Here is a 13,461-nt window from a genome sequence, read left to right on the forward strand (position 1 = left end):
CAAAAGGAATGTGTTGTAGAATGTATGCCTTATATGAGTGGTTACGCAGGTTGACCGGTTCGATTTATAAAAGAGACTATGTCGTACTTTAGTCTTGTCTGTGAATTGCCAGGACACACTTGCCCATTTTTAGACATGGGGCGCTACATTAGCTAGGTCTGTGAACCTTGGGAGCTATTGGGAAATCATATTCCATATGAGAGCATCTCCAATGCAAAACTCAATCTTAGAAATTCGGAGTGCTACGTAGAATTTTTCGAGTTCTTAAAAATCATGTCCAATGCAAAACTCAACGAAGATCTCAAAGATTTAAATTACAACCAATAGAAATCAAGTCTTCGTATGTTTCCTAAATAACTAATTATTTTTTTACAGAAACAACCATGTCATAAAAGTAAAATAAAAAAGTTTAGAGGTTTGCACTGGAGACATACAAGAATTGAGGATTCTATTTTGATCACATAGGAGTGAGAGTCTTGGTACTCGACAAATAGGGCGAATAGAGATTTTTTTGAGTTTTGCATGGGAGATGCTCTGAGTCTAGGTGGCAATGATTTAACCCTCAGTCTAAAAGTGCCTTCTTCTTCCTTAACTCCAAAGAGCACTCCTTAATATAATGTAAACTTTAAGCTTATGAAATGCTAATCAAAATGAGTATTTATTTTTCAAATTAATTATTATCATCCATATTAATTACTACAACTTCTATATAATCATACAGCTGCAGGTCTTCCATCTTTCCTTGGATCACTTACACCAGTTAGTATTCCATGAGACATTTGAAGATCTCCATTGTTGGTTTTCCTTCCCTTCATCTTCTTGGCAGTTGGATTTTGAAGGGTTTGAACAATAAATTGGCAGATAGCTCCAAGTGGTTTACCCAATAATTCATGTCCTCTCTCTTTCAAGAACTTTTTATTTTTCTCTGATATCTCTATGTGTTCTCCATCTACCACTGTCCAGTTCTCATACATTACCACATTAGGTATTAGCTGCATACATAAAGATCAAGTTAATTTTTATAACAAGAGTTATGAATATTATATTGAAAGACATAATTTCCAAAACATTGATAGGAAGTTTGAGCCAGATCAAGCTTATCGTTACTCGTTAGTGTCAATTAGTGTCTTTCAGATGGGCTTGTAGAACTTTCTCCGTGCACAAAACGCTTGCGCCCTTGGGGGTTAGGCCTCAATGGAGACCACAAGAATAATATCGGTAGGTTGCTTTTGAGGTTTGGATCATTGGATTTGTCGTAAAGATTTTAATTACGTATGATTTTCTCGCCATATATTATATAGTAGAACGTGTTAAAAATGTAAAAGAAATAAACCTCATGGTAGATCCTAGGGTGTTTAACAGCAGAAAGAGGCTCCATTCCGCTGATAAAATGGTTAAGAAAAACTTGAACCACCGCCGGAACGATATATATCCCTCCACTACCACCGATGACTCCTGCTAATTGATCCTCCTACATACACGAATAATAAAATGGAATTTGAAAAAAATTTCAAGGAGGTAGTTCTTTAAGAAGGTAAAAAAAGGTGTACCCCAAGTGTAAATTTATAAGGAAATTGCCATAACTAACATTGTCAAGTTGGGTAAGACTAATATACACAATTAGTAAAATAAAATCACCATGGAAATCCTTTATGTTTTTACCTTCAAAATGATAATTGGGGTCATTGAGGATAAAGGTCTCTTGTTTGGCTTGATAAAATTTGATGGAGCTGGTGGAAGTTTGTCTTCAGATTTCTCTGTCGGTGTCGAGAAATCATCCATCTCATTGTTGAGAATAATACCGGTGGATGGTGAAAGCACACCACTTCCAAAGTAGTAATTTACCGTCGTTGTCATTGAGACAGCATTTCTTTCTTCGTCCACAATGCAAAAATGACTTGTTCCATGGTCTTTTAACTGACTCCATCTAAACACCAATTCATAAAACCACATCAAAAAAATACACATCAGTCGTCACGTCATGTTTTTCTATACTAGTAAAATAGTTCATTCTTACTTGTTCATATAGTAATCTGAGGGGAAGGTAGTGTTGTCGAATATTTTTTGTTGAAGTTGATAAGCAAATGATGGTGAAAGCATATTAGACTCATAATTTGTTATATTTACAAACTCCGGATCACCGAGATTCATTCGAATTGCCAACATATGCTTCAAAGCTTCGATTAGTCGATGAAGACCCAATGGACCTTTTGCAGAATCCAACGATCCGTAACTATTTAATATGTTTAGTACCTGAGATCAACATATTTTTTTATAAAAAACAACGAAAAATATTTAGTATTTTAGAACCTAAGAAAGTAGAGGAATAAGAGGCGATGAGAACGAAAATTGCTTACAAGAGATAACCCAAGGGTACCACTTGAAGGTGGAGGCATTCCTAAAATACTGTATCCCATGACATCAACAGCCATTGCATTTGTCACTTCAACTTTGTAATTTCTCATGTCCTCCATTGTTAAAATTCCTCCAGATTTTTTCACATCATTAGCAAGTTTTTCTCCAATTGTCCCGTTATAAAATGCTTGCACGCCTTCTTGTGATATAACGATTAAAGTCTGAGCTAGCTCGGTATTATAACAAGTATCACCCTTCTGCAACAATTTTCCGTTTGGTGCAAAAACTTTACTTAACCCTGGGTCGCTCAAAATTACTTTCTTAGACACATTAATGGCGCGTGCTAGATAAGGGGCTACGAGAAACCCATCTTTAGCAAGTCGGATAGCTGGTTCAAATAGCTTGCTCCATGTTAGTCTGCCATATTTCAACCATGCTTTGTGAAGCCCTGCTAACTCACCTGGGACACCCAGTGATAGTGCACCACGAGACTTGGCTAGAGGGTTTTTTGCATACATGTCCTGTTATTTATCAACATATTAAAGAATCGAAAAATAAAAAGAAAAGAAATGTTGATCGGCTTACTCCTTGTTAATCTTGGGAAAACCACGAGTCCATGACTCCTTTAGCTATTTATTTTTCAAAGAAAGATGCTGAGAAAATTAACCGACAAACAAAGACAGAGACTGGACTGCAGACGTGCAAAATACCACTGTGAATCGTTTTTGTCATGTGGCAACTTGCAGGATAGACTCAACGGATTAGTTCTGTTCAAGGAAAAAGATGATTTTTTGGAGAAGATGGACTGCGAAATTTAATTAATATTTTGCTTCAAAAACGCAAAGACAAAGATTTCACGAAAAAGTTGTTTTCTTATATTAAAATTGTAATTGATTGCAACTTGTTATTTTTTATACTTGAATTAGTTATTTTTTGTTCGTTATTTTGTACTCCATATCTAAATGTTTATTTTCTTAATGTTTTATGTAGGGGCGAGAGCAAAAATGGGTCAAATCAAACCGAACCAACCAAAATGGAATGCTATTGTTGCCAAACCAAATCGAACTTCAACAATTTAGTTTGACTTCAGCTTGAGCATTTGAAAACGCTCCCACCGAACCGACCGATTATAGGTTATCGATTGGTATAAGATGTTCTTTTTACTAGTTTATTATATATTTTTTTACGTAATGGAAGATTCTCAGTTTCGCAATAAAATTAAGTTTTCTCGAGTTTTATGATCTATTATTCTTTGAATGATAACATCTTTTGAGATAAGAGTGAAATATGGTAAAATTATTGTGTGCATGGTACTAATTTTAAGAAGCATTTCAATTTTTTTAAATAGTCAATATTTTGGATTGGTTGGACTGATCAATCGAAATGTACCGAGCCAAACCAAAACTAACCTTAACGTAATTGCTCAGAGTCTTAATTGGTTAACCTTCGGTTATGAGGAAACGGTAGCCAGAAAAGGAAAATACTAGTGCTTCTCATATAAACCATTGGTAATGCTCATATCACCGACGGTACTCTAAGAAACCGTTGGTGATAGGAATCAAGAACAGTCCCCTGTTTGTAGTGTTAGAGAGGGAGCAAAGTTATGAACCTGAGATGCAGCTGAAGGTGCAGTCTCCCTTGAATCAAAAGCTAGGGTTTCTGATGTTAATGAAGAATGAACAACCATGAAACCACCACCTCCAATTCCACTTGACATTGGATTCACCACACCCAAACACAAAGCCGTCGCGACTGCTGCATCGACAGCATGACCGCCTTCTCTCAGTGTTGCTGCACCTATTTCAGAGCAACGACCATCGTCTGCGGCAACAACCCCGTGCTCGGACTCCACGACTGCCTTGTTTTCGGCTTTGCTCTTGGGCTTGGCAAACTCATTTAGTTTTTCGTCATTGAATCTCAATGTAACTGAATCATCAACTACCAAGCCTACAACTAAATTTAGGCACCACCAATATAAGCTAGTCAGTCTAGGACTAGTTTGAGTGAAAAAAACAAGTAAATTTTGAGATTACTATACATGCTCGTAACTCATTGAACACATTGATTTGGTGATTACAAATTAGAAAGTATTGGTGGAAGGTCCAAAATATGAAACCTAATAGCACAACAAGTCCACGATTAACACAAAATATGCCAAAAGTCCAAAAAATACAAATTTTGAAATGTACCAAATAAATCATTTTTGCATATATCATTTTTTGGGATTCTCCAAAAAAATCATTTTCGAATGACTTTGTTGCCTTATTACATTAAGCAAAATGTAAATAACCCTATACATTTTACTTTTGAACTTAACGCATTTTGATTTGCGTTGCGAACAAAAACAAACCTATTCCTACACATATCTACACATTTACTAAACAGTCAACACATTGGTGTATTTGTATGTGGCAAAAACAAATATTAAAAAAAAAATAGATTTTTTTACCTGTTTTAATTGAAGTTTGTACCTTACAAAATGGTCATATCAAACTACCCCCAGAAGAGCAACAGGAAAGACTCCATACAAAATGGTATGCGGCATGGAATCTGTCTTGCCAGTAGAAATAGGTAAACCTAGCTTTCGGGTCAAATACTTTGACCCTAAGAAAAATGAAGAAGTCATCAAAGAACACTTAGACTTCAAAGAATAGGCACGAGCTCAGGCAAAAATATAAAACTTCGTGTACCAAAAACACAGTGGTTAAACAACACAAGTCCCACATAAATGAACAAAAACTGAAGCTAGGAGATGTTGTTTGGAGAAACTCTAGATTCGTGAAAAAGTTGTGAGCAACTAAGCTCTTCCCTAAACGGTAGCGCCTGTATAAAATCATAAAAGTGATGTTCCTTAGAACATTCATTTTGGAGTACATTGGGAAAAAAGAATGTCTCAACTTTGGAATACTGTACATGTAAGAAAGGCTTTCAAAGACCAGAAAGGTATCTTTAAGTTACTTCTACCCAAAAGTTTCCCTCGTAAAAATTAATCATTTACCTAAGATGAGAATTTTGAATAAGTAGATATGAATTGCAAAAAAAAATTAAATTAAGCTCTACTAAGTTAGCAACTTTGCAAGATTTCTTTCTATGAGCCTCGTACAACCGAGCAGGTAACCCTATAAGTCTTACGATGAGACAGTTAGGCCATAGCCAGGCAAACCGAAAATGTAAGTCTTGGAGAAGGCATGACAAAATAAAAAATTGCAGATACAAAATTCAGTAAGATCAATCATTTATTGAACCTGATGACAAAAGGAGGAAAAAAAAGGCAATAACAGTTAAGGAAAAGATGGAAGTGATGATCTAAAAAATGGGCATCAGTTGGCTACGGTAAATAAGTGAAGAAAATACCAAAAGTCCAACGGGTCAGCTCATGTCAAGTCAACAAGGAGGTTGGATCCAAAAGAGGTCTGCCACTTAAACCCAGAATTGGGGTCGATACGATTGTCTTAAGCACCTCAGTCCTGCTTTGGCTCAAATACAACCTGGTCTACCCTAGGATTTAAGAGAAGACAAGGAGGTTCGTAAGTCGTGTCGATACCTCAATCTTGAATATATGGGGGGAGCGGGGTAAAAGCGCGCTTAATGTTTTAGCGACTTCATCCTGAATCTTATCTAAGGTCCCAGACGGTGAGGATCTTAAGTATTTATTAAACTTGGGATACAATCCTGCAAGGAGGAAACTTCCCCTACAAAATTCATAAGATCAGAAACACGATATATCCCAAATACCGAGTATCCTTGAATTGCCTATATCAAGTATACGGGATAATCCCAAAGAGGAATTCTAATATCTCACAAATACGAAAATATAGTTTTAATCTAACATGATGGATCTCAACCGCCTCACCTCAGTCGTTCGATGCAGTCAGTCAAACAAACTTATAAAAGGTAAAGCTTCGACCTAAATTGGACAACTGACGAGTAAGTCATAATTCCTAAACTCGATATCACTCAATACTCAATTGTTTAACTGCAACGACAATCTGACTATCTTGAGCATTGGAGAAGTTATCGAGTTCCTTACGGGTTTCGTCCCCAGGTCAAGAGGAGCAAAGCAGGATTAGACGTAGCAGTCTCAACATCTTGAATGGTACTCGGAGGGCAAATTTTGACATCACCAAATTGGCACCACCGTGATTGAAGGGTTTAGCAAGAAAATAACATGACGAAGAGACCCCGACTCCACTAGACGCTTCACTAGGTACTCCTCGATACCGAAGAAACTTCTCGATAATCGGAAGGCGTTAAAAAAAAGCAGGTCTGGCCCAACCCGCCTCACCATGTCCATGTAGTAAGGGTCAACACGACTTTGAAGGCGGTAGATGCCACGCGACATCCTCGGGATTAAAGTTCTTAACCGACGGATAAAGAGGTTATAATTCACCTACAGACTGAATACAGTCGCAGTAAGATTAAAACTCAAGGACGGTAGAATGCTCAGTGTAAAAGAAAATGAAGCCATGATGGAGAAAGTAAGAAACACGATCTCTACTCGAGGGCTTATGAATGCTCGAAGAAATAAACGACACGTCGTAAATTCCAGCCTTGGGGAACGTGGCCAATTAATATGCGTCAAGGAATTCCAAAGTAAATTTACGAGGGAAAATATAATGTTTAAAAATCAGTATCGTACAAACATCAGTCAAGTTTAATAAGCAGAGCTAAGAGGTGTCACTAGATGGGGTCGATGAATCAAAGCTCCAATATAGCAAAAGGGTCACACAAAGGCCTCAGGTCCGTAAAAACTTATAATGGAGTCACCGTTGGCGGCTCAGCTAGACCCTCTGATTAACTCACATTCAACATAACACAATGTCAAATTAAACTCAAGCAAACCAAACACAAGGTATGTAGAAATGACAAATTTTATTTATTAAAGATCTATTATACTCCGTCCGTCTCAAATAAAGAGACCCACTTTCTCTTTTGGTTGTCTCAAAATAAAAGGCCCACTTCCTCTTTTATCATATAAAATCCATAAAATTTCCAACATTACCCATTATCTCTATATTACACATTGGGAGATTTTATAGGGCCCCCTCATTTTTGTTAAAAGGCCTCCCCTTAGTGATAATTTAGCAAGTAAAATGGTTCATGGGGAGGCCTTTTAACAAAATTGGGGAGGCCTTATAAAACTTCCCTTACACATTTATAGTCAAACATTTATTCTAGATAACAATCCAATTAGGAAGAAAAAATATCATCCAATTTGGAAGTAAAAATACCATCAAAGAGATGAATAATTTGGATTGTTACCGAAAATAACCTGAGCACTAGATAAAATCTGATTTTCTTCTACTTATTTTCGGTAAATAAATCTCATTGGATTTTTAGCCTAAAAGAAGAATCCCACTAATTTGAACATTAAAAGAGGGTATAACTGGAAAAAAATTATATGTGAAAATTTTATAGGAATTTTGGTCTGGGCCTCTTAATTTGAGACGGAGGGACAACCCATGGGAAAACCGCAGGACAAAGGGGGTCTATTTATAGGTTGAGAGATGGGACTAACAAATAAGTAGAAATAGCGACATCATTAAAAATGATCGCGGCTTTGGTGAATAAAGAAAAATCTCTGGGGAATAAAAATTTTCTACAAAATTGGTCAACCGATATTGACTTTTTATTTCTATTTGTTGTGATAGGGCTTCCAATTTTGTAATTTAAAAAAAATTAAACTTTTCGAAGATTTCATAAAAGAATTTAGAAGAAACTTTTATAAACTTAAACAAAATTTTTCTAAGGATCTAAACCCTAAATTCTTTTCAAGTGTTTCTTCTTTTCTTCATCTTCTTTTCGAAGGCTTTGTTTTCTTCTAATCATTAAACCCTAAAAAAATATGGAGGACAAACCTAAAATGTTTAGGAGTGATGAAAAATATGTCTTAGGGCTCATATTAACTTATTTCTAGGGTTTAGAAGGTATTACCTCACCCGGGAAGAATTAACGGATAAGAAACTTGCTTTAGAATTCTCATGGGAGATGTATTAAGAACTTCAAGAGGTTTTGTTTGATGATTTCTAGGGTTTAGAATATTTTTTCCCTCTTTATCTCTCTAACCTTATTTATGATTTTAGAGAAATAAAAGTAGTGGGATATGGAGATTTGGGAAAGTTAAGTAAGAAAAGTGATAGAAGAGGAAGAACAAAAAGTTTGAGTTGAAGTTATGGAGGTGATGGGATGAATGAGTTATTCTCTAAAAAAGAAGAAAGACGAGAGGAAGAAGAAAGAGGGGGGAAATGACTTAAAGTTCAATTTTGCAAATTGTAAATTTTTTCTATATTCCCCACAGAAAAATATTCCCCAGTGATTTTACAAAAAAAACATAGATTCCCTAGAGAATTTATCCCCCAGAGATTTTTCCTTATTCCCCGAAGCCGCCTTAAAAATTTACATCGAGAATAATGTGATTCCCACACGACAACAACGGATATTAAATCTTTGACTAATTGAAAATCAAAATCAAGTATGAAGATACGAAACTGACGAAAGAGCTCGGAGCTCATCCACGAAGCTCAACCCTCAAACCCCAGTAAGGTTTGGTGGAAAAACCCCACCTAGCTTCGAATTGAGAATTATTCCAGTAACAAGAAAAGACATAGCGGAGGCAAAAAGTGCCTCCAAGAAGATCATCTGACATCAACCTAGATATTAAAACTTCGAGTTTCAGCACTACCGACTTATGACCAATCCTTAAAAAATCATAGAAATGAATAACAACAAAGCAGAGGGCGATCTATTTCTCTAGCTCAGGTGTACATTCCAACTCTAAAAATTTATTGTCATAAAACTACACAACTAACTCTGAGATGTAGAAAACAACGAATTATACTACTTTTTGGTCTCTCTCCTTTCAACTAAAGAGTGGGATGGCCCATGTTGAGCCAAATATTAGTCAACTTTAACAAAATCAATAAGTCATCAAGTCTGACTAAGAATAGAATATACAGACCTCTGTTGAAGCCATCAGGGAGGTGGATCCGAAAAAGTCTTGCCACCTAACACCTGATATGGGAGATTGACATGAGTCTCCAAGGCAGCCTGAGCCCTGCGTTGGTCCAGAGGCAAGTAAATAGGTGAATTCAAACTAGTTCTGGTAAGGGCTCTGATTCAGTCTTGGAGCAGAGAAAGGAAGTTTTTAGAATGCAGCTCGGCAGCTTGATCCCCGTGCTGCTTCGAGGCAAAAGTGAAGGTGGATTCGAGCGAAGATTTCACAACCTGAGCCTTGAATTGACCAAGGACATGAAGAAGACAGATCTGCTAGAGTGAGCTCAGTCTCTCTGCTCAGATTCACTTGAGTACATACCTATGACATGGAAGGCCAAACGGAGCCAAGTTCCCACTTTTCATACACAAATTTTTATGTGTCAGAGAATCTGTTAGTGTAAAAAGATACACACTCATCAGTAATTATCCTCCTAACGACCATTCAGATGTGTTTATCATCAATACAAATATCTTACAACCACATCATCTTACCCATGCACATCCGCAGCTCATCCGAACCTATATAAGCATATCATATTTGTCCTGAAAGGGGAAGATCACTCTCTATACTTAGATTTTGAATTCTTTCTTTAAACTACAGAAAATACTTCATTGACTTGAGTATCAGAGTGTCTTCTTTACTTTTTGGAGGCTTTGTCCCACCTGAATCTGATCAAGCTCTTAGGCAAAATTCATCATCTGACCGTAGATCTCGATTATCAGGAAGATAACCGAGATAACTACTTTTCAACATCGTCACTTTCTGACTCATTGTTGAATATAGGCTTCATAAGCGTACATTCGACACAAGTAACATTTCGAATAAATGCAATTTGTAGAAGTTCCACCTCTTAACAATTGCGTATGGCAGAAAAATCAAACCATATTAAATCTATTGACCAATTTCATAAAATCACCCCATTTATAAAAAGAAATCTTAGAATGAATTTTTTACTATATATTGATATATTTCAATCTCATGATGAATTCATATTTCAAGTAAATGCAATTTGTAGAAGTTCCACCTCTTTAAGTATGGAAATATAACCAAACCATATTAAATCTATTGACCAAATTCATAAAACTCACCCCATTTACAGAAAGAATTTCTTAGAGCCATTTCTTACTATATATTGATATAGTTCAATCTCATGATGAATCCATTTTTCAAATAAATGCAGTTTGTAAACTCACAGTCTCACACTTTATAACCACTTTAGGAATTATATATAAGCATGCACACTAAAACAAACAATTTAATGCATATTAAATTCCGACTATTTATACAAGAAATTTCTTAGGAAAGTTATTAAGGTGATTTTTTGGGGTTCTTATTACAATTTTAGGAATTACAAATTTACTAGAGCATATATAACCAAATTTATATATAGGGTCCAAAGACACAGTAACATACAAATAGCATTTTTTTTTAGGTAAAAACAGGCCATCCTTCTTATTTCCCCTCTTTTTTTTTTGAAGAATATTAAAATTGGTCAAACAATTCCTAGACAACAACTTTTTTCTTAAAATAAAATCTAATATCTTTTGTGAGTTTCAACTCCGGTAAAGTTCTTTCATAAAAAAAAAAAACTCCGGTAAAGTTCGCCCATATCATTTGATTTTGTATAGTTTGGAGAGATTTCACCTAAACTTGATAAAGAACCTAGACCAAAAAATATTGACATGTCTTTTAACAAATACTAACACATCTTCTGCTTAATTTACTATTGATAGTTAGGAAATAAATCAAATCTTTCGAGAAATGTTTATAGAGAGAACAAAATATTTGAAGTGATCCATGTTAATGATTTGGTATTTAATTTTGAAATGAATTAATAAATAATTTATCACAATTACTAAAATGATAGAAGGGAAATAATTTCTTGAACTATGAAACAGAGTACAAACTAAAACACTTTAAATGAAAAATTACAAATGAAGTTTAGAGAGGAAGAAAGAACCAAGTATGGAGATAAAATCAGGTAGAGAAGAACTCACTGATAATTGTGAGGAGAGCAATGCAAATCCCCAGAACTTTGCATAAACTAATCTTATCATGATCTGATTTCTTCAAAGGTCCTAACAATGGAGTTTCAAAGCTTTCTTGACTCATTATAATTTATAAGATGCACTTTTAACAAGAGAAGGAATGAAAGGGAGAGATTTTGGACTATATTGAAGGATGTTAAATGTTGAGTACTAATATATGTAGAATCATAGTGGGGCAAATGAAAAGAGTGAAACCGATGACTTAAATACCCTTACATTTCGTGAAAATCATAATGCATGTATCTCATGTAATAGGAATGGATATATGCCATTTGGAGGTATTATAAATGGGTATCAGGTATTTGAGTCAAAATAATATTCAAAATAGGTAAAAAAATGAAAAATTATTTCATAATTATTATTCTGGTCAAAATATTCATAAAGGCTACAGTAACATTTTGGCAAACTACTTCATTTTTACTTACTTTTAAAACTTTAGATACATATAGTTTTTTCATTAGATGTCAGATCTTGATGAAATTTATGTATTTAGAAATAATTTTATTCTCTTTCTAACAAGATCCACTTTCAATGCATTTTTCAGAAAAAATTTAAGAAAAAAAAGTTATTTTTATTTTTTTGCAAACTGGGTTTGCAATTTTTGTAAACTCAATTGCATTATGCGAATAATAGACTTGATTTAAATGCAAACTCGGTTTAGAGATCTTGCAGATGTTGCAAACTCGATTTACAGAATGCAAACTTGGTTTGCCAAATCAAGCAAACTTAGTTTGCAAAACTTCTTCTTTCTATTTCGCCAAATACTTTAACCGGTATCTTCGTCCTTGGATTCGTAACAACACAACATGCAACAATGAAAACCTAGACTTCATCTTCCATAACATTTGGTTTCCATAGCTTGGAGCTGGTTTAGGATTCGTTTCTTTAAATATGGTTTTAGGAATTCGTTTCGTAGCGAAAATAGTTCACACCTCCCTTCCAATGGATTGGTGATGGTGGTAATCAAATATGATGATTCAGTTACAAAGAAGAGGAGAGCAAGATGATGAGTTAGTGAAGAAGAAGATTGATTGCTTGAGTTTTGAGAGAGAATAACTGAAAAAGAAAGAAAGATTCTGGTATGGGGGTAATTTGGGGCAAAACAAAATACAACATGACCTAATTGATAACTAGAGATAATATTCCAAACTTGAGTTACCCTGGGATAGACATAATATTATGACAACTTTTTGCTAATTGAAACTCATAGATTTTGTTGCCTATTATGTAAATATTTTCACTCATAATCATTTTCCATATTGTAAATGAACCATATTTGTTCTATCTAAAAATTAATATTACAAACTAGGGTTGTAAAAGATAGATATGTCTAAAGAAATCCCAAACATGGAAGTATTGTAAAATATCATATAACTAAAATTCTCAAACATCCTTGATCACGAGACACATAATTGTCGCTATAAATAAAAACCATGATTCTAACAGTAGTGATTAAAATTGACACAATAAAAGCAAGTAGACCGATCAAGTTGCCAAACTCTAACGAAAAATCATTATTGGTGGTCCAGGACCATACATCTTGATAGTCATCTCTTGATATGCTTATATTTCTTTATCTTCCACTTCTTTTTATTCCAACCTCACTAACTCCATTTCGACCAGTCGAAAGGTTTGTTCTGCGTTACCTTTATCTGATCTCGAGGTGCGACTCTCTGAGTTATGGGATGTTCGAGTCAAGGTATGATGGGTTTCCGTATCTCGATCCAACCCCACCTTTGCTTGCATGAGCTCTATTGTAGTATTCTTTAGACTCGTGTCTAGCTCTTCTTCTGGTGAATTTATCAAGTTTCCCGTCTCAGACATAGTATTAGACATTTAATGATGTATTTCAATTACCTACAGTCTTTGATTTTATGACCATTTACTTTATGAAAGCACACCAAGTTGTGTTGTCTCGAGGCCTTTTGACATCCTTGCTCGAGTTAAGTCTGGGATGTCGCGCAACATCTTTTTTTATAAGTACTTACAAAATTTCTTCCCTCCTTCTTGTCAAGGGGGTTTATTTATTGTATTCTGGTTTTGACCTTTTAAACTGATCTTTGT

The 13,461-nt window shown here is 35.1% G+C and overlaps 1 protein-coding gene across 2 annotated transcripts; it reads right to left on the minus strand.

Annotated features, from left to right (window-relative positions):
• Window positions 1-608: 608 nt before the first annotated feature.
• On the minus strand, window positions 609-11,667 carry LOC147539083 (glutathione hydrolase 3-like). Of its 2 annotated transcripts, none has more exons than XM_086642015.1 (7): window positions 11,347-11,667; window positions 3,965-4,308; window positions 2,358-2,876; window positions 2,018-2,253; window positions 1,663-1,927; window positions 1,334-1,471; window positions 609-992 (listed from the first exon to the last, which is right to left on the minus strand). In XM_086642015.1, the coding sequence occupies exons 1-7, from the start codon at window positions 11,459-11,461 to the stop codon at window positions 714-716; spliced, it is 1,896 nt and encodes a 631-aa protein (XP_086498141.1). In that variant the 5' UTR covers window positions 11,462-11,667; the 3' UTR covers window positions 609-713. The 2 variants fall into 2 exon arrangements, with proteins under 2 accessions (XP_086498141.1, XP_086498142.1); XM_086642016.1 differs by lacking the exon at window positions 11,347-11,667 and adding an exon at window positions 9,314-10,097.
• Window positions 11,668-13,461: the final 1,794 nt, after the last annotated feature.

The sequence above is a fragment of the Eschscholzia californica genome, unplaced genomic scaffold (genome assembly GCF_041429995.1).
Source record: "Eschscholzia californica isolate CP2 unplaced genomic scaffold, dmEscCali1.0.p SCAF_5, whole genome shotgun sequence".
Taxonomy (NCBI): Eukaryota; Viridiplantae; Streptophyta; class Magnoliopsida; order Ranunculales; family Papaveraceae; genus Eschscholzia; species Eschscholzia californica.

Bases quoted from the DNA above. Each gene is read 5' to 3' on its own strand.
- LOC147539083 (XM_086642015.1), bottom strand. From the start codon at position 11,461: ATGAGTCAAGAAAGCTTTGAAACTCCATTGTTAGGACCTTTGAAGAAA. The intron at 2,254-2,357 runs GTAAGCAATTTT...TGTTGATCTCAG, and splicing joins GTACCCTTGGGTTATCTCTT to GTACTAAACATATTAAATAG. The intron at 1,472-1,662 runs GTAAAAACATAA...TCGTGTATGTAG, and splicing joins CCCCAATTATCATTTTGAAG to GAGGATCAATTAGCAGGAGT.